Source organism: Ranitomeya variabilis, chromosome 1 (genome assembly GCF_051348905.1).
Source record: "Ranitomeya variabilis isolate aRanVar5 chromosome 1, aRanVar5.hap1, whole genome shotgun sequence".
In the NCBI taxonomy this organism is placed as follows: Eukaryota; Metazoa; Chordata; class Amphibia; order Anura; family Dendrobatidae; genus Ranitomeya; species Ranitomeya variabilis.
The window spans coordinates 240,909,932-240,934,776 of NC_135232.1; the positions used below are offsets into that span (position 1 = coordinate 240,909,932).

Consider the following 24,845-nt stretch of genomic DNA (forward strand, 5'->3'; position numbering starts at 1 on the left):
ACTATTTACATATTTAAAGCAGTCATGCTTACTCATTTTTCGGGGAAGAAGGGGGTTTCCTCCCGGGCCTCACCAGACCAACGGGTCATCCTGCTAGTTCAAGGAGCGGGTCCCGCCCCAACAACGACAGGATCCTTCGCCGGGATGTTCTTTTCACCGAGGATCCTGCACGCCCCCAAGGTACAATGTGGGTCCGGGTTCCCCGCTGCTCCACAGGGTCAGGTCCCGTTGCCTTTTCGGCAGGAGGCCCATCTGCAGACGTTGCAGCGGTGGCCTGAAGCGCGACGCACCGCTGGACACCCCGCGCCATCCAGCCAGCTTCGCCTGTTGCTCTCCTCCACCTGGTGTAGGTCACAGCATCACCTGGCTCCAGGTCGCGAGGGAATCTTCCTCCGCAGGGCTCTACCTCCTCCCGGTCCACGTGGACTTGTAGCGGCTCAACGATCTCCTGTATAACCCCGCGTCCATGTCGGGGGTTGAAGGAGACCACTACACCCCAGTGGGACGAGGGGACCTCTGAAACGGTGGTCAGATCCACCTGGGTTGCCGGTTGTGGTCGGTCTCGCCATGCAGCCACCAAGCACCGCAGGTGTTCGGCCTCTGGCATGATCTCCAGGCCCTGCGTCTGCAGCGCACTTTCAGCCGCGGCCGGGTTGGGAGGAGCAGGGGACACTGGAGACAAGCGGACCCCCGTCGGCTGGCCCAGCCGAACGAGCACGCGGGCATCAGCCTCCAAGCGGCGTGCTATCCGGCGGGCCTCGGCTGCAGCTACACACTCCTCAGACGGTGGCAAGGGGGGTCGGCCCATCGGTGGCTCCGTGAGGGTCAGCCCCCGCAACGTTGGCGTGTCTGGGGCTATGTCGAGTGGCGCAGCCTCAGGCTGGATCGGGTCAGTCCCACGCGGTGTTCTCGGTGTCGCCATCTTTCCTCCTTCTCCAGTGTCCTCTTCCCGCGGTCTCTTTCGTGGGCGGCCCCGTCTCCATGGTCTCCACCCTCCAGACAGAATCAGGAGGCAGAACTCGGCTGTTGACGGACACGTCCTCAGGACACAGAAATATTTAGACTGGGTGGCCATCGTTGTTCGCGCTCTCCAGCTTGCTTACGCCTACTCCACGCCCCTCTTCTCTTCCTGCGCTCTCCTCAGCGCTATAATGGCGGCGAATTTTGGCGGTAAATGGCGCAGCACAGTCTTTGTAATAAAGTACAGTCCAAGCACAGTAAATCACAGTTCCAAGGCACACATGACCTGATTCTTCAGGCTTAAGTAGATCCTGTTCGTGACGCCAAGTCACACTTTTGGGCTGTTAATTTTTCTCTAACCATGCATGTGTTCTAATGGGCAGAGGGGAGTAGACCGCTATACCACTCTGGGGGCAGCTAATCTTCCATGAGAAAAAGGGTTTTGATTTGTAGAATGCTTGATCCTTTTTTCCCTCCAACATTGTGTGAAAAAACAATGCACAGTGAATGAAGGGTCTGCTGAGTTAAAATCTGATCAGAGGCGTTGAGCTTTTTCTAGTGAAATTTGAAGGGTCTATCTAGTCTGCATAACTAAAAGCTTAAAAACTCCAAATGCGATATTTTTATATGAAGGCATTTATCTGCCATATCGTAAAAATAATAATGGTATAACCTCAAGTACCCAAACCTAGGTGTAACTGACATCTTTGCTCCTGTATATCCGCTATCTGGGTTTTTTCTAACTAATCCACATCGCTAGAATTTTTAAGAATGGCAAATACAGTATGACTACCAGTAACTGCGTAGTGAACACACAATAGATACCTCCTGCATCTGTCTAGCAGTGCCTGCTGTATAAAATAGAGCTGAACTTTGCAATGCAGAGGGTAATTCAATTTTCTTTTTTCTGCTTGTCAGATGTAATTAAAGCTGTGACATTACAAAATGATTACTGACCCTTGGCTGGTCTTTCTGTACTAAATATTCACCTAAAAATGGGACTGGAATATCCAAAGATCAAGTAATAATTATTTTGCATCACATTTAAAAATGTCATAAATTATTAAACAGAACTGAATAAACAGAAAGCCACCTAGTAGATCTGCAATGACCTTGCGGGTTTATTTGATCTCCTGTGAGATATGCAGTGGACAATCAACATAAAGCAAACCTAGAGTCCAAAGTAAGAATTTGACCATACTGTACATACTGTAACTAAAATATGTAGATGCACCAAGGGCCCTTCTTTAGAAAGCTATTGCCGAGATTCCTTTGTTCTGAAGCCCCCAGTTGCCTGTCTGTAAACTATACACCATGATCTGTTATCACATTTGACCCATCTAAACTATTAATATGGGCATACTGGCTATAGAATGCTGAAAAAGTCCTAACTGTATGTCTCATATCAGATACCTTGTTGCTGAGAAATCATCTATTATCACTTTATATAACTGACCTCTTCCAGGCTATGGGGAGGATACTGCATGGAAGATAACTCTGCCTCCAGAGCTTATTTTAAATATAGGAGGAAGTTACCAGTGTGATATGTGATGGCCGCTCTCTGCTTTCCTGATCTCACTGCAGACCTGTGCATGATTATAACTGAGACATCGGCAGGTTCCCCTCAGCTTCAGCTTCCATCTTACAGGCAGACAGGTTTGCAATATTGTCACAATACAGCAGAGCTTAGAGAGAAGCAAAATATGTGTTTCCAAGAAGACAAAATTTATTTCTCCTGTTTTTTGTTAGTTACTTGTCTCACACTGGTAACTGCTCCCTCAGGTAAAATAATCTCTGGAGGCATCTTCCATGCACCATCCTCCCACAAGAGAGTGCCGTGAATTTACCTCACTAGATGTCCCAGGGGCTCACAACCCACTTCCTCCGGCACCTCACCTCTACAACTGTGTGCCTGCCAATTCTCCTTCACATGAAATTGGTATACTTAGTATAAAAATAAGCAGTTTTGATATGGATTTGCTTTTTCTATTTGCTGTTATTCTAGTGTTAAGAAAACTTTTATCTTATATAGTGTGCAGCTTGTTGCCAAAAAGATCAATCCAGAGCCTGGCTGAGTATGCACAGTAGTTACAATCTATATGAAATATGATTTCCATAGATCAGTTAGCTGCTCACCTTCCTCCTCCCCTTCGGCTCCTGACCTGTTATCAGTCCTGCAAAATCACAATTCTCCAGCCCCCAATATCACCAATTTCTACATTTTTCATAATAACTTTACAAAAATATGTGCTTGTTCAAAAGTCTCATAATCTCTATATGCAGTTATAGTGAAAATGGGGTTGACTTCAGAACAAGCACTGGTACACCGTTAATGTGTCAAAGTAGCAGAATGAAACTCAAAAGTAGGATGAACCTACTAAACTAGAAATGTCACTCAAGGAGGACTGCCACCTCACCTCAGCAATAAGGAAACAAAAAGTGGCTCAGCAGTGTGCTGCTGAAGACACTAGTTCAGAATAACTCTCAGGAGGAGCATGAGACACATTTAACTGTCTTCCGATGTCCCAAGGAAAACAAAGACACAGAGATTGTCTGTGCTGGTCCATCAGAGTGCGAGAGAAGGTAGGACATCTCAGACTTCACAAATATGCTGTGCATAGCAAAGTCTCTGACTGTGACAACCATACTGTGGTCAGGCAAACTAGATTTGAGAAGATAGAAATGATGGCTGCAGCTTTCAAATAATTACATAGTTATATAGGTTGAAAAGAGACCTAGGTCCATCAAGCTCAACCTTTCTCCACAAGTTATACATTCTCTATCGTGATTATTTATAACCCACAATGGCATTTATTGTGAGAAAAGCTTCCATCGAATTGTAAATGCTGTTTGAGTATTTGCTATTACTACCTCTTGTGGTAGGGAATCCCACAGTCTGACAGCTCTAACTGTAAAGAACCCTTTCCTATTTAGCTACTGGAATCACCATTCCTCCAGTAGTAATGTGTGCCCCCTGGTCCTTTGTAAGGTCTTTAAAAGGAATAAATATTTTGTCTTTCCTGTGTATTTTTGCATATAATTCAGATCTCCTCCTATGCATTGGATATTTAAGGAAACTGTCAGTGTTTTTGCTATTAAATCTAAGAGTAACATAATATAGGGCAGTTGAGCCTGAATCCAGGGATGTGTCACATATTAATCCGTGTATTTTAGTTGCAATGCAATTAGCATTTTATCAGCAGGAACGTTACATTACAGGACTAGCCCTCACACAGGTACAGGACTAGCTCTCACACAGGTATAGGACTAGCTCTCACACAGGTACAGGACTAGCTCTTAGAGTATGTGCACACGTTGCGGATTCTGCTGCGGATTTTTCCACAGCGGATTTGGAAAATCCGCAGTGCAAAACCACTTCGGTTTTCACTGCAGATTTTCACGCAGTTTCTTCTGCGGATTCCTCTGCGGGTTTTCAAATGCACTTTCCTATTGGTGCTTGTTGAAAACCGCTGCGGAATCCGCACAAAGAAGTACTTCTTTTTTTCCGCGTTTCAGCATGGATTTTTCCGCAGCATGTGCACTGCGGTTTTTGTTTTCCATAGGTTAACATTGTACTGTACACCGCATGGAAAACTGCTGCGGATCCACAGCGTCAAAACTGCTGCGGATCCGCAGCAAAAACCGCATCGTGTGAACATAGCCTTAAAGAGGTACAGGACTAGTTCCCACACAGATACAGGACTAGCTCTCACACAGGTATAGGACTAGCTCTCACACAGGTACAAGACTAGCTCTCACACAGGTACAGCACCAGCTCTCACACATACAGGACTAGCTCTCACACAGGTACAGGACTAGCTCTCACACAGGTACAGGACTAGCTCTCTCACAGGTACAGGACTAGCTCTCACACAGGTACAGGACTAGCTGTCACACAGGTACAGGACTAGTTCTCACACAGGTACAGGACTAGCTCTCACACAGGTACAGGACTAGCTCTTAAACAGGTACAGGACTAGCTCTCACACATACAGGACTAGCTCTCACACAGGTACAGGACTAGCTCTCACACAGGTACAGGACTAGCTCTCACACAGGTACAGGACTAGCTCTCACACAGGTATAGGACTAGCTCTCACACAGGTACAGCACTAGCTCTCACACAGGTACATGACTAGTTCTCACACAGGTACAGGACTAGCTCTCACACAGGTACAGGACTAGTTCCTACACAGGTACAGGACTAGCTCTTAATGAGGTACAGGACTAGCTCTCACACAGGTACAGGAATAGCTTTAACACAGGTACAGGACTAGCTCTCACACAGGTACAGGACTAACTCTCACACAGGTACAGGACTAGCTCTCACACAGGTACAGGACTAGCTCTCACACAGATACAGTACTAGCTCTCACACAGATACAGTACTAGCTCTCACACATATAGGACTAGCTCTCACACAGGTACATGACTAGCTCTCACACAGGTACAGGACTAGCTCTCACACAGGTACAGGACTAGCTCTCACACAGGTACAGAACTAGCTCTCACACAGGTACAGTACTAGCTCTCACACAGGTACAGTACTAGCTCTCACACAGGTACAGGACTCTCTCACACAGGTACAGGACTAGCTTTCACACAGGTACAGGAATAGCTCTCACACAGGTACAGGACTAGCTCTCACACAGGTACAGGACTAGCTCTCACACAGGTACAGGACTAGCTCTCACACAGGTACAGGACTAGCTCTCACACAGGTACAGGACTAGCTCTCACACAGGTACACGACTAGCTCTCACACAGGTACACGACTAGCTCTCACACAGGTACACGACTAGCTCTCACACAGGTACATAACTAGCGCTCACACAGGTACAGGACTAGCTCTCACACAGGTACAGGACTAGCTCTAACACAGGTACAGGACTAGCTCTCACACAGGTGCAGGACCAGCTCTCACACAGGTACACAACTAGCTGTCACACAGGTACAGACCTGGCTCTCACACAGGTACAGGACTAGCTCTCACACAGGTACAGGACTAGCTCTCACACGTACAGGACTAGCTCTCACACAGGTTCAGGACTAGCTCTCACACAGGTACAGGACTAGCTCTCACACAGGTACAGGACTAGCTCACACAGGTACGGGACTAGCTCTCACACAGGTACGGGACTAGCTCTCAGACAGGCACACGACTAGCTCTCACACAGATACAGGACTAGCTCTCACACAGATACAGGACTAGCTCTCACACATATAGGACTAGCTCTCACACAGGTACACAACTCTCACATAGGTACAGGATTAGCTCTCACACAGGTACAGGACTAACTCTCACACAGGTACAGGACTAGCTCTCACACAGGTACAGGATTAGCTCTCACACAGGTACACGACTAGCTCTCACACAGGTACAGGACTAGCATTCACACAGGTACAGGACTAGCTCTCACACAGGTACAGGACTAACTCTCACACAGGTACAGGACTAGCTCACACAGGTACAGGACTAGCTCTCACACAGGTACAGGACTAGCTCTAACACAGGTACAGGACTAGCGCTCACACAGGTACAGGACCAGCTCTCACACAGGTACAGGACTAGCTCTCACACAGGTACAGGACTAGCTCTTAAACAGGTACAGGACTAGCTCTCACACATACAGGACTAGCTCTCACACAGGTACAGGACTAGCTCTCACACAGGTACAGGACTAGCTCTCACACAGGTACAGGACTAGCTCTCACACAGGTACAGCACTAGCTCTCACACAGGTACAGGACTAGTTCTCACACAGGTACAGGACTAGCTCTCACACAGGTACAGGACTAGTTCCTACACAGGTACAGGACTAGCTCTTAATGAGGTACAGGACTAGCTCTCCCACAGGTACAGGACTAGCTCTCACACAGGTACACAACTAGATCTCACAGAGGTACAGACCTGGCTCTCATACAGGTACAGGACTAGCTCTCACACAGGTACAGGACTAGCTCTCACACGTACAGGACTAGCTCTCACACAGGTACAGGACTAGCTCTCACACAGGTACAGGACTAGCTCTCACACAGGTACACGACTAGCTCTCACACAGATAAATGACTAGCTCTCACACAGGTACAGGACTAGCTCTCACACAGGTACAGGACTAGCTCTCACACAGGTACACGACTAGCTCTCACACAGATAAATGACTAGCTCTCACACAGATACAGGACTAGCTCTCACACATATAGGACTAACTCTCACACAGGTACACAACTAGCTCTCACACAGGTACAGGACTAGCTCTTACACAGGTACAGGACTAGCTCTCACACAGCTACAGGACTAGCTCTCACACAGGTACAGGACTAGCTCTCACACAGGTACACAACTAGCTCTCACACAGGTACAGGACTAGCTCTCACACGTACAGGACTAGCTCTCACACAGGTTCAGGACTACCTCTCACACAGGTACAGGACTAGCTCTCACACAGGTACAGGACTAGCTCTCACAGCCCAGACCAGCTAATCAGTGTAACTCCCACCACTGAAAAGCAGCTTGCTCACATTGGAAAGTGTACACAGGCATGCGAGTCAGGGGTGTGAGCCTAGTTATATACAGTTTAACTCTTAACTCTGCTACATCTCCAGCAAACAAAACAAGTATTCTATGAAAACTATACCAAATAGCCCAGAAAATGACACATCCCTGGAATCGGGGTTCCTTGCCCTATGGTATACTGCTTTCAGATTAGATAGCAAAAGCCTGCTGACAGATTCTCGTTAAACCATACATTGGCTATGTATGATAAAATTATTACTTTATACTGGAGAGACATTATGTTTTTATTTTAAAGTTTAAAAATGTATTTAGGCAATACGTTCCTGGGTCAATAAGATACATGATAGGATAATTATAAAAAAAAAATATTTGAGCTTTATTATCCCATTTAGTGATTTTTTTGATAGAAGCACTGATACTATCATAGTGATCATGATTGCATCAAAGTTTTGTGCAGGTCAGATAATTATTAGAGCAATTGGATCAAATATTATTGACACGTAGGGATTATCTCTACAGTGCAGTTTTAGTTAGACATACTGAAAATTTGGTGAATGCAAAAGCTATCATAGAAACAGAAGAGACAGACAGATTAAGTCCATTTTTGAAACATTACTATAATTTTATGGAACTTTTTAGAATAAGATGTCTTTTGTATGCACATGAGGAATAAAACTATTGCTGGCCATTACATGACTTGTATTTGGCATTTTCACCAGTTCTCAGCAAGTTCTATATCTTAAATTTTAGTTGACTGAGCTGGTGGGTGAAGGCTAGCTGCTGTGATATCTCCCATTCACAGCATAGCACATAGAGAGGGATTTCTGCTCCTCACTCCTTAGGCTACATCCCCACAGTCAGTATTATGCAGCATTTTGAACGCAGCACATCCGCTCCGTCCAAAGCGCTGCCGGGTTTTGAATGCAGGTGATTCCGCATGTGTTCACTGATCCGTGCAGAATCACTGCATCCTATACATTGGACGGGTGATATTTATCTTTTGGAGACTGAGCGTCTACGCAAGATAAATTGACTTCCTGCTATCTGGAAAGATGCACCACATGTCCGTCTCCGCAGGGAAGCCGGGGGCGCAAGTGCTCACACAGTGCGTGTGGAATTCTTGAAATTCCATCCACTATGCTGTAATATCTGGACACTGCGGGTTGGATGCTGCGGATGTATGTAGTGTCCAACACGCAGCATTTACTGACCATCGGAACATACCCATAGTTAGCAAACAGAGAGAAGTAGCAGCGGCATGGACAAAAATGTGTGAATAGAGCAGATACGATTCAAAATCTGACGTAAAAGACTTGTTACAGAGCTCAGCACAATCTTTCTGTGTCTCACGTTCCATTTTCCAAGTGTATAAGGCTATGTGCACACGTTGCGGATTTACAGCGTTTTTTTCTGCGCAGAAACGCTGCAGATCCACAAAGTGATTTACAGTACAATGTGAATCAATAGGAAAAAAAAATGCTGTGCTAATGGTGCGGAAAATTCCGCAAGGAAAACGCAGCGGATTGAAAGAAGGAGCATGTCATTTATTTTGTGCGGATCTGCAGTGTTTCTGCACCCTTCCATTATAGAAGTCTGCAGGGGTAAAAACGCATGAAATTCGCACAAAATCTCCAGCAAATCCGCAACAAAAATGCACAAAATCAGCACTAAAAAAACGCATCAAATCTGCACCTGCGTTTTCTGCCAGGAGATGCAGATTTTGTGCAGAAAATTCTGGACCCAAATCTGCAACTTGTGCACATAGCCTAATAGGAGGTGTAGCCTAACACCTCACTGTGCTGGAAGACTTTTAGGAAGTAGGGAGAGGGAAGAAGTGGTTCATAAGTGAGCAAGGAAACAGATACAGTTTACTGAGTAAGGGCTTGTTTCCATTTGCGAGTAACACGTCCATATCTCGCATGTGGAAACCAAGCTGTGGCGCCGGCACTTTGGGGCGGAGCGTGCAGCTCCATGTGTTCCTAGGCGGCCGCACGCTCCACTCTGGAGTGCCAGCGCCACAGCTTGGTTTCCACATGCGAGACACGGACGTGTTTCTCGCAAGTGAAAACAAGCCCTTATGCTGAGTAACACAAGCAAAGTTCATCACACCTGGCTTGAATGGAAATGAACACAATCTAAACTTGTGACAAAAGCTGTGGAGGGAAAGGGCACACAAAATAAAATGACCCTATTAGAGGAGATAAAAAGTAAAAAATATGGTGAAGCTCAGCAAGGGATAGCGTGGCAACCGCTGGTGTGAAAAGTCCAACGTCTACTTAATCATGGCTAAGGCAGACTTCCCCTCCAGGTAATATTCACCAGAAAAAAAAATATATAATAGGCTGTGCAGCTGGAAGCACATCTCTTGCTGCAAAAATAGTAGATGAAGGTTCTATTATATGACAGCACATTTGGCATCTTTTTCAACAGATCAGATGTAATTTTATTATACTTGAAAAAGATGCCAGCACGGCGTGGAAATGTGATGTACAATAAAAGAACATTCGACCACTATTTTTCCAGCAAGAGATCTTCTTCCAGACATGTAGCCTATTTTAAACTGCTTTTTTTAATGGAAAATGTGATCTTAAACATCCCACTTGAAGGTGCTCACTTGTCCGCACATGTGCCAGGAGGTAGTGTACCACTTTACTTCCCTGTTAGAGATGGATGAACCCGAGCAGTAAAGTTCGGGGTCCGCACATAACACAGACTCCGAAGACGAACTTCACAATGAAGTCCCTGTTACTGTTCGGGTTTGGCTCCCCAAACACCGGGTGTTTCTTGCGCTGTCATCCCATTTTAAAGATTACTCCATAAGCTTAAGGGCACAAAAAATACAGAAAAACTGAGATTCAACTCTTTCTATGGTCTTTGCTCATCAGTTGCAGCTGTCAAGTTTCATCTGCAGTGGTGTAGTCAATCACTGAACACAGCGTCTGATGTAGACAGCACAATCCACTGAGCTCAGTGATTGATTACAGAGCTATAGACATGAAGTCACCGCTGCAGCCAATCAACAAATGCCAAAGAAGCAGTAACAGACATTGCGGGACTGCGGTAGAGTGAGTAAGGGAATGCGCACACAAGCAAAAAAGAATCAACAAATGAACAGCTATGTAAAAATGACTTGTAATGCATAAGTTCACTCTTTTTGAGCTTGTTAACATTAACAGAATATAAAAAAAAGACGCTTGAAAAGACGTTTAAAAAGACACTTCAGTAAAAATCACCTCCAGCATTTTCCTAATAACTATTCCTATACCAAAAACAATGTGGGCAAGCCGGCATCTAACAGACGTCGAGTGCACGTACCCTAAAAGCTCAGTTTGTTTTGATTTTTTGTGTCCCTGAGCCTACTGAGTAACAATTTTTGATACGGGACAACCCCTTTAAATGATATGCACCCTAAATTGACAAATTCTACAACACGAGTGTGAACCTAGCCTGAGTATTGACTGTTAGAGTAGGCCTCAAGAGTCAGTTCTACTGGAGACCCTAGGTATCGCAGTCTGACACTGACCATACACAGTACACCACATTTCCCTTATATTTCTGGGTAAATAAGGTTTTATTGTATTGTGTTTTAAGGACTTTGGGTATCAAGTTATAGCAAGCTCCTTCCTGTATGAGCTTTGAAAAAATCCTTTATACATAATGTTAATCTGGATTGCATTGCAAGTATAAAAAGTTAATACCATATTAACTGTAGATAAGCGTTAATGCACATATGCTGGGGATATAAAATCCAGTTTGTATTTTTTTTTTAACAAGAATGTGTAATAAATGATTTACATTTAAAAGGTTGGTCACAAAAACTTATTGTGGCATGAGTGAGGAGATAGAGCCCTGGGCACCCAGACATTGACCAGTAATATGTTTACCCCTTAGTGACAGAGCCAATTTTGACCTTAATGGCCAAGCCAATTTTTACACTTCTGACCACTGTCACTTTACAAGGTTATAGCTCTGGAATGCTTCACCGGATCCCAATGTTTCTGAGATTGTTTTTCATGACATATTGTACTTCATGTTAGTGGTAAAATTTCTTCAATAAGATTTGCGTTTATTTATGAAAGAAATGGAAATTTGACAAATTTAGAAAATTTCGCAATTTTCAAAATTTTATTTTTTGTGCCTTTAAATCACAGAGTCATGTCACACAAAATACTTAATAAATAACATTTCCCACATGTCTACTTTACATCAACACAACTGTGGAAACATAATTTGTTTCTGTTATAAAGTTATATGGGTTAAAAGTTGACCAGCGATTTTTCCAACAAAATTTACAAAACTATTTTATTTAGGAACCACATCACATTTGGAGTCACTTTGAGGGGTCAATATGACAGAAAATACCCCAAAGTGACACCATTCTACAAACTGCACCCCTCAAGGTGCTCAAAACCTCAGGTGCTTCATGAGAACTAAAGCAATGTGGAAGGAAAAAATTAACATTTAACTTTTTTCACACAAAAAAAATATTTTAGACCCAAACTTTTTTATTGTCACAAGGGTAACAGGAGAAAATGGGCCACAACATTTGTTGTGTAATTTCTCCTGAGTACACCAATACCCCTATGTGGGGAAAATCCACTGTTTGGGCGCATGGCAGGGTTCAGAAGGGAGGGAGCACTGTTTGACTTTTTAAATGCAAAATTGGCTGGAATTGATGGCACATTTGGAGATCCACTGATGGGCCTAAACAGAAGAAACCCCTCAATTCTAACTCCAACCCTATCACAGTCCTAAACGCAACTCTAACCCCAACACGCCCCTAACCCTAGACACAACCCTAACCACAACCCTAATCCTAACCAGAACCCTAACCCAAACACAACCCTATCCTCAGCTCTATCCCCAACCCTAACCACAACCCAACCTTAACCCTAACACAACCCTATGTAATAATTTTAGGGGATAACTCAGGAGACTCTTTGCATAGAATAAGACAACTACAGGACACAGTTTTATAAGTAGTAAAGTCTATATTATTACACGGTGATTCAAACAGGTGCAGAGAGAAACTCAAGTCCACAACACTTGGTGTAAATATTAAATGCAGCTTAACAGTCTGTAGGAAACTTCAGAGGAAAATGCAATCACGCAGAAAGTCTATGAAGCACAATTATTCATGAGGATACTTGACACGAATAAGTCCTTGTTTTAGTCTAAACACAGATAGCTATGCTTATAAGGCAGTTCAAATAATATCTTAGCACAACCAGGGAAGCCTGGGTAATAGTCTCAGGTTTTTGCAGAGCAGCAACAGCTTACATGTCCAGCAAATGCAGATGGAAGTAAACACAAGCAGCAGATAAAGGAGGATTACTGGAAACTGGTGTATGCAGCAGGAACTCAGAGAAGAGTAGCAGGATCACCACACAGGTTCACAGGAGCAGGTATATAGCCATGGAGTCACAAGGGTCAGGAGCTGGATGCAAGGTAGAATACTCTAGCACAGACTGCAGGCTGGGGTGGAGTTTTATAGCAGGAAGACACAGTGCACATGAGACCAAAGATGCCATCTTGGAAAAGGGCAGTAATGCAAAAAAGGTAATAAAAAATGTTCAGAGTCCTGACATTACTCCCTCCTTAGAAGCAGCCTCAGGACAATCCTGGACCTGGTTTCTCAGGGAATTTCTCATGAAAACGAGAAATCTTCTGTTGGGCATTGATGTTTTCCACAGGTTCCCAAGAGTCCTCCTCAGGGGGATATCCCTGCCATCTTATCAGATATTGTAGCCGATTCCTGCGAATCCTGGAATCAATAATTTCCTCCACCACAAATTGTTCTTGCCCATCAATCACCACAGGCTGCAGAGGTGGCACAACACGTCCCTGGAAGGTATTAGGAGATACAGGTTTTAGTAAAGATACATGAAAAACTTGGTGTACCTTCATAGTCCTAGGCAGCTTCAGCCGGCAGGCCACAGAGCTCACAATACCATTGATCTTGAAGGGGCCAATGAATTTCTGTCCAAGTTTTTGTGAAGGAACGTTTAACTTCAGATTCTTAGTTGCTAACCACATGGAATCCCCTACCTTGGACATGGGTGCAGGTTTACGGAATCTATCAGCCGATCTCTTATAACGTTCTTGAGCTGTGGTCAGGGATTCCTTCAGAACCTCCAGATTTTGCCTCATCGCAGTCAGCCTTTCCTCCACTGCCGGAACCGGAGAATTAATTGGAGACCTAGGTAAGATACACGGATGATACCCCACATTGGCAAAGAAAGGTGTAAATTTAGTGGAGGCGCTCTGAGAATTGTTATATGAAAATTCGGCTAACGGCAGCAACTCCAACCAATTATCCTGGAGATGGCTGACATAGGATCTTAGATATTGTTCCAGCGTCTGGTTGGTACGCTCAGTCTGACCATTTGTCTGGGGATGGTAAGCGGAAGAGAGACAGACATTAATATTGAGTGCCGAGCAAAACCCCTTCCAGAATCTTGAAGTGAACCGTACTCCACGGTCAGAGATGATCTCATCCGAGATCCCATGCAACCGAAAGACATTCTGTATAACCAAGTTCATGTATCTTTAGCTGAGGGGAGGCCGGTGCACGGAACAAAATGAGCAGCTTTAGTCAAGCGATCAACTACCACCATGATTGTATTCATGCCCCCCGATGTAGGCAGCTCCACAATAAAGTCCATTGATATAGACCCGCAAGGGCGGAACGGAACAGGTAATGGTTCTAGAAGACTCGTAGGTGCCACATGAGGAGTCTTGTAACAAGCACATATCTCGCAAAAGAGAGCATAGTCCTTGGTATCCTTCAGGCAAGTTGGCCACCAGAAGAATTGGCTCAGGAACTCTTGTGTCTTCTGTACCCCCCTGTGACCAGCCAACTTGGAGTCATGTACCAACTTGAGGATCTGCAGACGGACGACCTCAGGGACGTAGATACGTCGATCTCTGAACCACATGCCACCCTTAAAGACAAGATTAATATCCACAGATGGGTTGGCCAGAAATACATCACCGTCATAAGCCTCCCTGCACTCCTTCCACAAGTCCTGATCGTGGATAACTCCAATGGTGTCTTCTGTACCCCCCTGTGACCAGCCAACTTGGAGTCATGTACCAACTTGAGGATCTGCAGACGGACGACCTCAGGGACGTAGATACGTCGATCTCTGAACCACATGCCACCCTTAAAGACAAGATTAATATCCACAGATGGGTTGGCCAGAAATACATCACCGTCATAAGCCTCCCTGCACTCCTTCCACAAGTCCTGATCGTGGATAACTCCAATGAAATTGGCATCAGATAGAATGGTCTTGGACGGGGCTCCAGGTACGGAATCCGCAGCATGGATTTGGGATAAAGCATCAGCCTTCCCATTACGAGAACCTGGACAGTACGAGATAAAAAAGTTAAATTGATTTAAAAATAAGTTCCAATGAGCCTGACGAGGAGAAAGACATCTAGCGGATCTAAGGAACTCTAAATTGCGATGGTCAGTTAGCACTATGATCGGTTGTGCAGCTCCTTGCAGATGATGCCTCCATTCTTTGAAAGCGGCAATAATAGCCAACAATTCCTTGTCTCCCACATCGTAATTCTTCTCTGCTGAGGTTAGTCTACGGGAAAAGAAAGCACAAGGATGTAGTAGACCCTTCTCTCCAGTTCTTTGGGAGAGAATAGCCCCCAAAACATTATCAGAAGCGTCCACCTCCATAATGAAAGAAAGTGTTGGATCTGGGTTTATCAACAGCGGTGCTGAGGTGAAACAGGTCTTAAGCCGATCAAAAGCTTCTTGAGCCTGTGACCACTTAAAGGGCTTTTCCTTCTTTGTCAAGGAAGTAATGGGACGGACAATATCAGAAACATTTCTAAAAAAGCATCTGTAGAAATTTGCAAAACCAATAAAACGTTGGACCTCCTTAACATTCTTGGGTACCGGCCAGTCAAGGATAGCCTGAATCTTACCAGATTCCATGTTCAGCCCCTGGGGAGAGAAGATATAAGCTAAGAACTGTATCTCAGAACGATGTAACTCGCATTTCTCCGGCTTAATATACAGATGGTTCTCTTTCAGACGTCTTAAAACAGTTTTGACATGTTCTTCATGTTCATGTAGAGTCAGAAAAAATTAGTATATCGTCCAAATAGATCACCACAAACTGGTCCAACAAATCTCTGAAAATGACATTAGCAAGGTATTGAAACGTTGCAGGGGCATTCCAAAGCCCGAAGGGCATCACAAGATATTCAAAGTGTCCATACCGGCATCTGAATGCTGTCTTCCACTCATCCCCTGAATGAATACGCACCAAATTATAAGCCCCATGAAGATCCAGTTTAGAGAACACCTTAGCATGGCGGACTCTTTCTAATAATTCGGGAATCAGAGGCAAAGGGTAATGGTTTCGTATGGTTACCTTATTGAGTTCCCGATAGTCAACACAGGGTCTCAGGGTCCCATCCTTCTTTTTTACAAAAAAATATAGGTGCCCCTGCTGGTGAGAAAGAAGGACGTATGAAGCCTTTGGCCAGATTTTCATCAATATACTCCTTTAAGGCTTGAAGCTCAGGTGCCACTAAAGGTTATACGTTACCAAAAGGAATAGCTGCCCCAGGAAGCAGCTCAATGGGACAGTCATAATGCCTGTGTGGAGGAAGCTGATCGGCATTCTTCTTGTCACAGATGTCAGAGAACTCTTTATATGCTGAAGGCAAAGTAAATACCTGTACATGTGGTTCCACAGCCGTGGACTCAGGGACAGCTTCTGTTAACACTGAGTTGCTCCTTTTTGGAAAGATAATCTCCTTGGTCTCCCAGTTGATAATTGGGTTCTGAGAACGCAACCAAGGAATGCCTAAAATCACAGGAAAATGAGGAGATGCGAACTCTGCTTCAGGAAAATGGCCGCCGCGGTCTCCATCTGCGCACGCGCGGCATCCCGCGGCCATTTTCCTGAAGCCGCGGCCAGCAGAGCGCCGCTTCTGCGCACGCGTGGCCAAAGGAAGATGGCCACGCCCACCGATCACCAATGAAATACAGCACATCGCGATCTTTTCACTCCCCTGTGACGTGGATTTGGGACCTTGGGCATGCGCACACCACTACGCCACCAACGGAAAACTAAGCAAGATCTGGGGGAACACACCACGCCCTTTTGACCAGACCAGCCTGATTGACAGGTGAAAATGACTACTTTGGTAACGTATTTCGGCAGCATAGGTGGGGAATCGGGGTCCACAAAATACACTATTGCAATGCACAGCTCAGGCCCTATTTAACAGTATTTTTATCTCATACGGAAAAAACGGGGTGACAGGTTCCCTTTAAAGATACCTGCCACTTTCTCGATTTGCAAAACCAAGAGGCTATGTGCACACGTCAGGATTCTTTGCAGAAATTTCCTGAACAAAAACGGACTTTTTCTGCAGGAAATCCGCATGCATTTTTTTCACTTTTTTTTCCGTGTTTTCTCGCGTTTTTTGCGCGTTTTTTGCATGGATTTTTCGTGTTTTTTTCCGGAGCTTCCGAATGCATTACATAGTGGGAAATTCATGAAAAGTCCACAAAATTAATGAACATGCTACGTTTTTTACCGCGATGCATTTTTTTCGTGGAAAAAAAAAGCCACATGTGCACAAAAATTGCGGGTTGCGTTCTATTAATAGGACACTTAATGGATGTGTTTTTTTCACGGTTTTATCGCGTTTTTATAGTGAAAAAGCGCGATAAATCCGGAACGCGTGCACACAGCTTAAGGCTTGGCCTTCTTGTTGCAATCTTAATGTTGAGGAGTGTATAAAGGGAGTCTGTCAGCAGAAAATGACTGTTCAAACTAAACATAGATGCTCGATGCTCCATTAGCAAGGCCAAACGTTTTAGTGGATATTTCCAGCTTCTTGCTCTGCCTTTACATATCCTTCATTGACAGCTCTGGCTTTGTAGGAGCCAGAGAAGGACAAAGCTAGATGGGAAGGTGGGTACTGGGTGATCACGCCCAGGTTGTACCGAGGCACATGTGCTTGGTTTGACAATCATTTTCTGCTGCCAGTCTTCCTTTAGAGACTTCGTGTTGGGCAAAAAGTGAGGTCATCCAGCCCTCGGTTCAAGTATACTAATAGTAATTGCTTCACAAATGACATATCCATTTGTTTGAACGCGCTAAAGAATTGTTTAAAAAAATCAGATTTGGTAATGTTTAAAAGAATTACATATGAAAGTGATTGCAAACGATTTACGTTATTTTTTGTTGGAAAGACATTTTGACAATGAGTTGATCCCAGCGTGTTCCTGCTGGGATTCTCCACTGTAATCTGTGTAGAACCTGTCTGCAAGTATTTAATTTCCCTATAGCACCACCACAAGGGAAATGAAATATTACATACTTTCCACTCTGATCAATGGACTTTCTGTATAATGCACATACATGCTGGTTTCGAGGGAGACATTGTTTGTAACTGCTCTCCATTCCTGCTAATAGATGAGAGCCAAAGAATTTCTCTACTAATAACCCTTATAGAGTTTATGGAATTTACAGAGTTTATTTTTCTTACCATCCAGACTCTAGTCTTTGTTTCAGATAACAAACATCAATCCCTTTGCATCCCACAACTATAAAGCCAGATAAAATTGAAAATATTACATTTTTTCCCTTTGATTATATTTTCACAGGGAAAATATTCCATTTTTCTCAGCAGATGATTAAGTTGTGAATCATCAACCTTTAGCTTAAAGGAAAATTAATAACATTGCTTGGAAATAATTTCCTCCTCATCATTTGCTCTGGATGGCATTGGGGTATTTCCAGGAAATAAACAAATGTATTTTATTTATTCAAAGACCCAACACAATTATCATCAAGGAAGTGAGCCATCAGTAAATGCCATAGATATCTATGAGCCTTGTCCTGATTAATATACCGTACATAAACACAGTGGTCCAAATAATAGAAGGGACGTTACACCTAAACACATATTAGTGAAAAGTTAGCCAAAGACTTTAATTTCAGCAGGCTCTGCCATCTATCCTACGTGTATGGGGGTCTCAGCAGTTGCTCCTTACAGATGACAATGCGGTAAGGAAGGATTGGGCATGGGGAATTTCAATACCTGACCCTTTTGCTCTTGGGAAATAATCCATCTCCAGATGTGTCTGGCAGCACCTATTTCCACTCTTTCCAATTTTGCAAGTGTATGGGGAAGTCAGGAAGATTTTACTGACAACTATGTTTGGTACAGAGATAAATTACATAAGTTACTTTCTGTCCACCTAAAGGGAATGTATTAGAATGAATTCACAGCCCAAACCATTTGTATGCACATGCAGCTCTTTCAAAGACAAGTCCAGCAATATTTTAAATGGCCTCCATTAAGGAGAAACCATTGTTTTAATTGATATGCAAATGCAGTTGTAGATATGAAGGCTGTGTCACTCCAGCTCTATTCCACACCCAGCACTGCCTCCTCTTGTTTGAGTGATGTCTCCTTTGAAGTCACACAGCATAGAGGCAGTCAGTCAAGCAGGAGGATTCAGAACTGGGAAGGGGATAGAGCTGGAGTGACAGAAGCTTCAGATCTTCAGCCTCATTTGCATATCAGTGCAAATGCTGATTTCTCAGCAGTAGAGAAACAGACTGGCCAAGTAGAATTATTGCTAGATTTGTCTTTGAAAAAGCTACATGCACATAAAAATAGTTTGGGTTATTTTTTCGGGGGAGGGGTAATCTTGTTGACAAATTCCCCTTTAAGTTCAACCTGTAAAAATGTATGGAAACTAGTATAATTAAGGAGGGCAGTGCCTGTGCTCAGCAGTGCCCAACATAGTTTGCCACTGTTCCTAGCTGCCCAGCAACATGACAGAACAACACAACATGTTACTTACAGAGTTCCATTATGGAGGAGTAATACTTGCAACAACAAATCAACTTTCAGACCTCACGCTTGGTGAAATGTGCCACCACCTTCACGTTGTCGCCGCCTGCCCACCGATCTCAGTGAGGTTCATGTTTTTACACATGGTATTCACAGTGGTTTTCACTATCCTTCATGCACAGAGCAAGTGCCCTTCTGTTTCCTACATATGGCAGCTAGGACAGGCACCAAAACACCTCACATGGTGTCAGGATGGTCATATCCTAGTTTCCGTCTCTTAATAGACTAAGGTCTTGCTTCACTCCTCTCTGTTACCGCCCATTCCCGCCTGTTGACTTCCCTATGGAGTAGCCATAGCACTACAACTAATATCACTCGAGTTGGACCACCAACATGGCTCCTATCGGCGCTGGCTCACAATACAAGCATTTCTGTGGAAAGAGAAGACTCTACATTTCCTATTGCATTGGCACAAATAGTTGGTGATGCTATATTTGCCTCTGCGGTACGCACTAGTGTCTGAAGTAACCCTACAACTACTGCTTCTAAGTCCAAAAGACAGACTCCTCGTTCTGGTCATCCATCAGTCACAGGGATCCCCATCCAGACATCACATCATCATTACTATCAGGGCAATGAGCCCAAACATGTAAATGCCAACATGACAGTGTTTTACAAGGGGACAATTCCAACCTTGAAAATACAGGAAACAACATACATGAGTGATCATTTTCTGATCTCAGGGTAAACTCAACTGTAAAGGAATCCTCAGACAGAATTAATCAGAGCCTGAATATAAAATAGCTTATTCTTCTCTGAAACGTTCCAACCCCAGCTCTCCCCAGCACTGCTAAAGGTGATTGACAGGTCTCTCCTCAAGGATAAACCCAACATTGGTGCAACCTGTGCGGCCCAAAAGGTAAAGGGCCCTCTACCACTCCCAAAGCAAGTGGAACTAACCATTATGATGAGCTATTGGACTGCAAAGGATGCACATATTGTTCTTGTACAGAGGCCTTTTTCTGTTTGTGCCTGCTCTGGTCTCTCGATATGGGAGAGACCTGTCAGTCACCTGCAGTGGCGCTGGGAGAAGCCGGCCGGGGCAGAGCTATACTGGTCTAATCACCAGCTGAAAAAATATGCCAAGATCGTGCAGCCAGACTCTGATTTATGCTGCCAGTGGTTTCGGCAGGGTGACTCAGCTGACAGGTTCACTTTAACTTAATTTTCCTCCCCTATGCACTAGTAGAAAGAAAGTATAGATTAAATTACCATGGAACTAATCAGTTCATTTACTTAAAGTGAAATGTAAAAAGAATCTACCTCCTACACAAGAGCTGGATCCAAAATAGGCTTGGTTTTTATTAATGACACCATAAAATGAACATGGGTACATTCCATCCCATAATGATGAACGCCCATATCCATCAATAACACAAGGGACATATTACAAGTAGACCATTGATGCTTTTATTCAGTATGGACTTCACATATTTTCGTGAATGCAATGAGAAATAAATGGATGAAAGTCATATGGGTTAAGAAATGGCCATCTTGGACCAAAACATTGCCTATCTACAGTATATGCTATGTGCATTTTCTTATTGAAGAGTAAGAACATTTACTAATTGTGGATGGAATATTCACTACAATACACTCATTTATAGTATGCTGCCAACAAGAACACCAAGCCTACTCTGCACTTGTGTGTATATGGGTACTCTTTACATGTATCATTGGATTGGAAGGTGGGTGGTACTACTGTTTTTTTTACATTTGCAGAAATCTGATTTGTTGCTATCGGCAGCTATATTACTTTTGTCATTTTTTGATAAATCCCCTCCAATGACAACAGATAGGGGTATATAAACATGTCCAGTATCGGACTGGGGTGGCAAGAGCCCACCAGTAACAATGACTCTGGGGGCCCAATGTTCAACTACATACAAATATTACATTACCCTCTTTCAAAAATGTACTTCTACTTCTATATATTAATAAACCAGGTAGTTTGTTAGATCAATGATGAGATGTGGCTTTTGTCTGTACATGGTGAATTACATGTAGAGGGACAAGCACTGCTCATGATGGGAGGGTATGTAGCTTGCTCCTGCATAAGGGGCCCACCTGGGGATTCACCTTCTCCTCCACTGGCCAGTCCGAGCCTGAACACGTCTACCTCCACGATCACTACCACTCTCAATCGTCTCTTGTTTTGGTGAGCCACCAAATTATCCTCATGCATAGAAAAATGTGGTATCAGCAGCTCCTTGTGTAACACACTACTGTAAGTTTCAGAATTTAGGTCACTGTCTCTTTAAGTGTTAATCACACAAACTTTTTAAGCACTTTATGACAATCCACATCAGTACGGAGTAAGCGTTGTACAATTGTACCTTTGGGAAAGAGGGAAGGGTTTTGGCAAGAAACTTTCAGCAGACATAAAAGTAAAAGACACTATCACAGGAAGATTAATATTGTCTGAGATCTGCTCAAGTCAACCCTAAGGCAAAGAAGCTAAAAAGGAAAAGTCCATGATATTACATTCCAACCTGAGTATGCGGAGTATCTAATGGCATCAGCCATGCTGCATGCAGCTACGATATCTAGACATTGATTTAATTATTATGTAATAATATCATATATATGATGTAATAGCATTTAATCTGAAATATCTTATGCAATACCGTATTGTACAATGTCTGTACATTTATCCGTAAATCCGCCAACAGGACCCACATTAATTAGGAAACTGAAGATCGTTCAACATTAATCGTCTGTGAATTTCCCATGAGGTGCAATACCAATATTACCTCGGCTGATTGTTGCTATGGGCAGAATGCTTTTCCTTAAAGAATAAATCAAATCTGTGTAAAATAGCATATATGTATGTATGAAAGATGGCTGGATCTTTGTGTCTATGGTCAATATGGGATCTAATGGCATAATCTGCCAGGATTGCATTGCTAGAGTGGTAAAACACATCTAATGCATGTTACCAGGTAATTCAATGGGAAATGACCTGATGCTTCTTATTTCAGTCATTTGTCACCGACACATGCACAAATCAGTTCGCTTCCTAGTTCAAGCCCCCGGTGTCACAAGCTGCGGTGACGTTCTACAGGCTGACAACCAGCACATCCATGGTGGGGGCTACTGATGGGGAAATGCAGGCGGAATAGAGCAAAAGCACACCTGACATCCTGACACCGGTGAAATAGTCACAGGGATGTGTCCCACATGGCAGATCAGCACTGTCACCCAGCATCAGCCGCTGTCCCTGGACATGGAGGGCTCCTACACTATCATCTGGGCTGGTGCCTGTCATTTCTAGAATTCCTGCAGACAAATACTACACTGAGGTTACAAAGTCACCAAGAGAAACGCAAAGCTGCCCAATCCCTATATGTATAATATCAATAATAATAACAACGATAATAATAATGATAATACGGGAACTGACTGTAAAGCCATGTGCCGCCTTCATGGACAGTATTGTCTCATCATCACTACGAAGGCTATTAAGTAGTGACCGCAACTAGGCTATGTGCAACTTACAACATGTAACTAGAAGATAAAGTAACGATATTGGAGGGGAAATAATGCATGCTAGACGTAAGGATAGATAGATAGAGAGATAGAGAGATAGAGAGATAGAGAGATAGATAGATAGATAATGGATAGATAGATAGATAATAGATGATAGAGAATAGATAGATAGATAATAGATAGATAGATAGATAGATAGATAGATAGATAGATAGATAGAAGTGATATCTGTAACTTGTATGTAACCCCTTCTCATGTACAGCACCATGGAATCAATGGTGCTTTATAAATAAATAATAATAATAATAATAATAGATAGATAGATAGATAGATAGATAGATAGATAGATAGATAGATATAGATAGATAGATAGATGATAGATAGATAGATAGAACTGGTGACTGTGCTCAGTAACTGCAGACTTGTAGGGGAAGGTGTTCTGGGACTTGTGCTCCCCCTGCCTCTCACCATATTCCGCCCCGTGTCCCGTGGTGATCTGCTGGGCTCAGACACCGGTAATGGCTCAGCCCTCGGTCCTTACCTCTGGATAAAGCTGCCGCTGCCAGGCTGATGGTGAGGAGGACAGAGGAGACCTGCAACATATTCCTTCCAGCAGATCTCTGCATCCTTGGATCCTGTCTCAAGTTCCTGCCGCTCATACTTTAAGGAAATCCGCCCCAGAAATCACCAGAAGCCATGTCACCGGTGCAGTCACCAATGTCCCGTCAGGAGCCGTGCGCGGCGCGCTGTCATCTCCGGAGAACTAACTCCGCAACAAGCTGCACATTGCGGGCTGGAGCCTCGTCCTTCCCACCTCACGGGTCCGGGGGCCGGGGAGCAGCCGCTGACTACAGCCTCCCTGGCAGCAGCCGCTGACTACAGCCTCCCTGGCAGCAGCCGCTGACTACAGCCTCCCTGGCAGCAGCCGCTGACTACAGCCTCCCTGGCAGCAGCCGCTGACTACAGCCTCCCTGGCAGCAGCCGCTGACTACAGCCTCCCTGGCAGCAGCCGCTGACTACAGCCTCCCTGGCAGCAGCCGCTGACTACAGCCTCCCTGGCAGCAGCCTCAGGACCAGGAGTGCACGAGCACTGCCACCACACGCGGAAAGTTTCCTGGCGAGGAGCACAGCCCCTCATAAGCCGGGCGGCCGGGTCTGCCCACTGCAGGGCGTCACTTGGCCGGTGACACTGGGCGGCCCCCCACCAGCTGGACTGGAGCTGTCTGTGGGATTACTGTCCTGCCCGCACGGCAGTGCCCACCAGCCTCCACGCCACTGCTCCTCGTATTAGATCCTGTTACGTCTATAAAATGCCATATAAGCCATCACGGGCGTCTGGCCCCTAATCCCCCTGCTAACCCTTGCTGTGCCGAGGCTGTGACCCGCCGGTGGCATGCTGGCAGCACAATATCACATAGTGCACTGTACCACAGATCAGTCTCACAGAGGAAAGGAAACGGAATAATCACCATCAGTGGGAAGCAGGGACGACCCTACAGACACATCCAGATCAATCTGGGCGGATTATTCAGAATTGTATAGAATTTATTACCGACTCGATGATCTGATTGATTCTTATTAATAATGTGTGTGATCTAATATGCCATCCAACATGACAGGACTAGTACCCCCCCACCCACCCTCATTCCTAACCTTGGCCGCTTCCCCTCCCCCAATTCCATTTCTGACCCTCATTTTTCTTGTATCCTTACAAAGCTTACACTCTAATGTAAAAGGAACATTACTATTTCCAATATGGATCTGTCATTAAAATGCTTCTTTAACCTCTTCCTGACCGCTGATGATCACTGTCCAAACAAAGACAGTAACTGATAGAAAAGTAAACGAGTTGTCTGGGGTTACCAGTAACCTAGCCCAATACTGCCGTCCATCTGCCGTCCTTCTTTGGGACATTTTACCTGACATTTTTATTTTAGAATTAATATTTCTCAATTTTGGTGCAATTTCG

At 44.3% G+C, this 24,845-nt stretch overlaps 1 protein-coding gene across 1 annotated transcript in view; it reads right to left on the reverse strand.

The window, feature by feature from the left end:
* LOC143812117 (transmembrane protein 132D-like) overlaps window positions 1-23,827 on the reverse strand; it is a 1,597,762-nt gene extending 1,573,935 nt beyond the window's left edge. The window contains exon 1 of the mRNA XM_077293277.1: window positions 23,418-23,827. Within this exon, the coding sequence (XP_077149392.1) occupies window positions 23,418-23,535 (118 nt within the window). The 5' untranslated portion in view covers window positions 23,536-23,827. The remainder of the gene's footprint in view (window positions 1-23,417) is intronic.
* Between the last annotated feature and the right edge of the window lie 1,018 nt (window positions 23,828-24,845).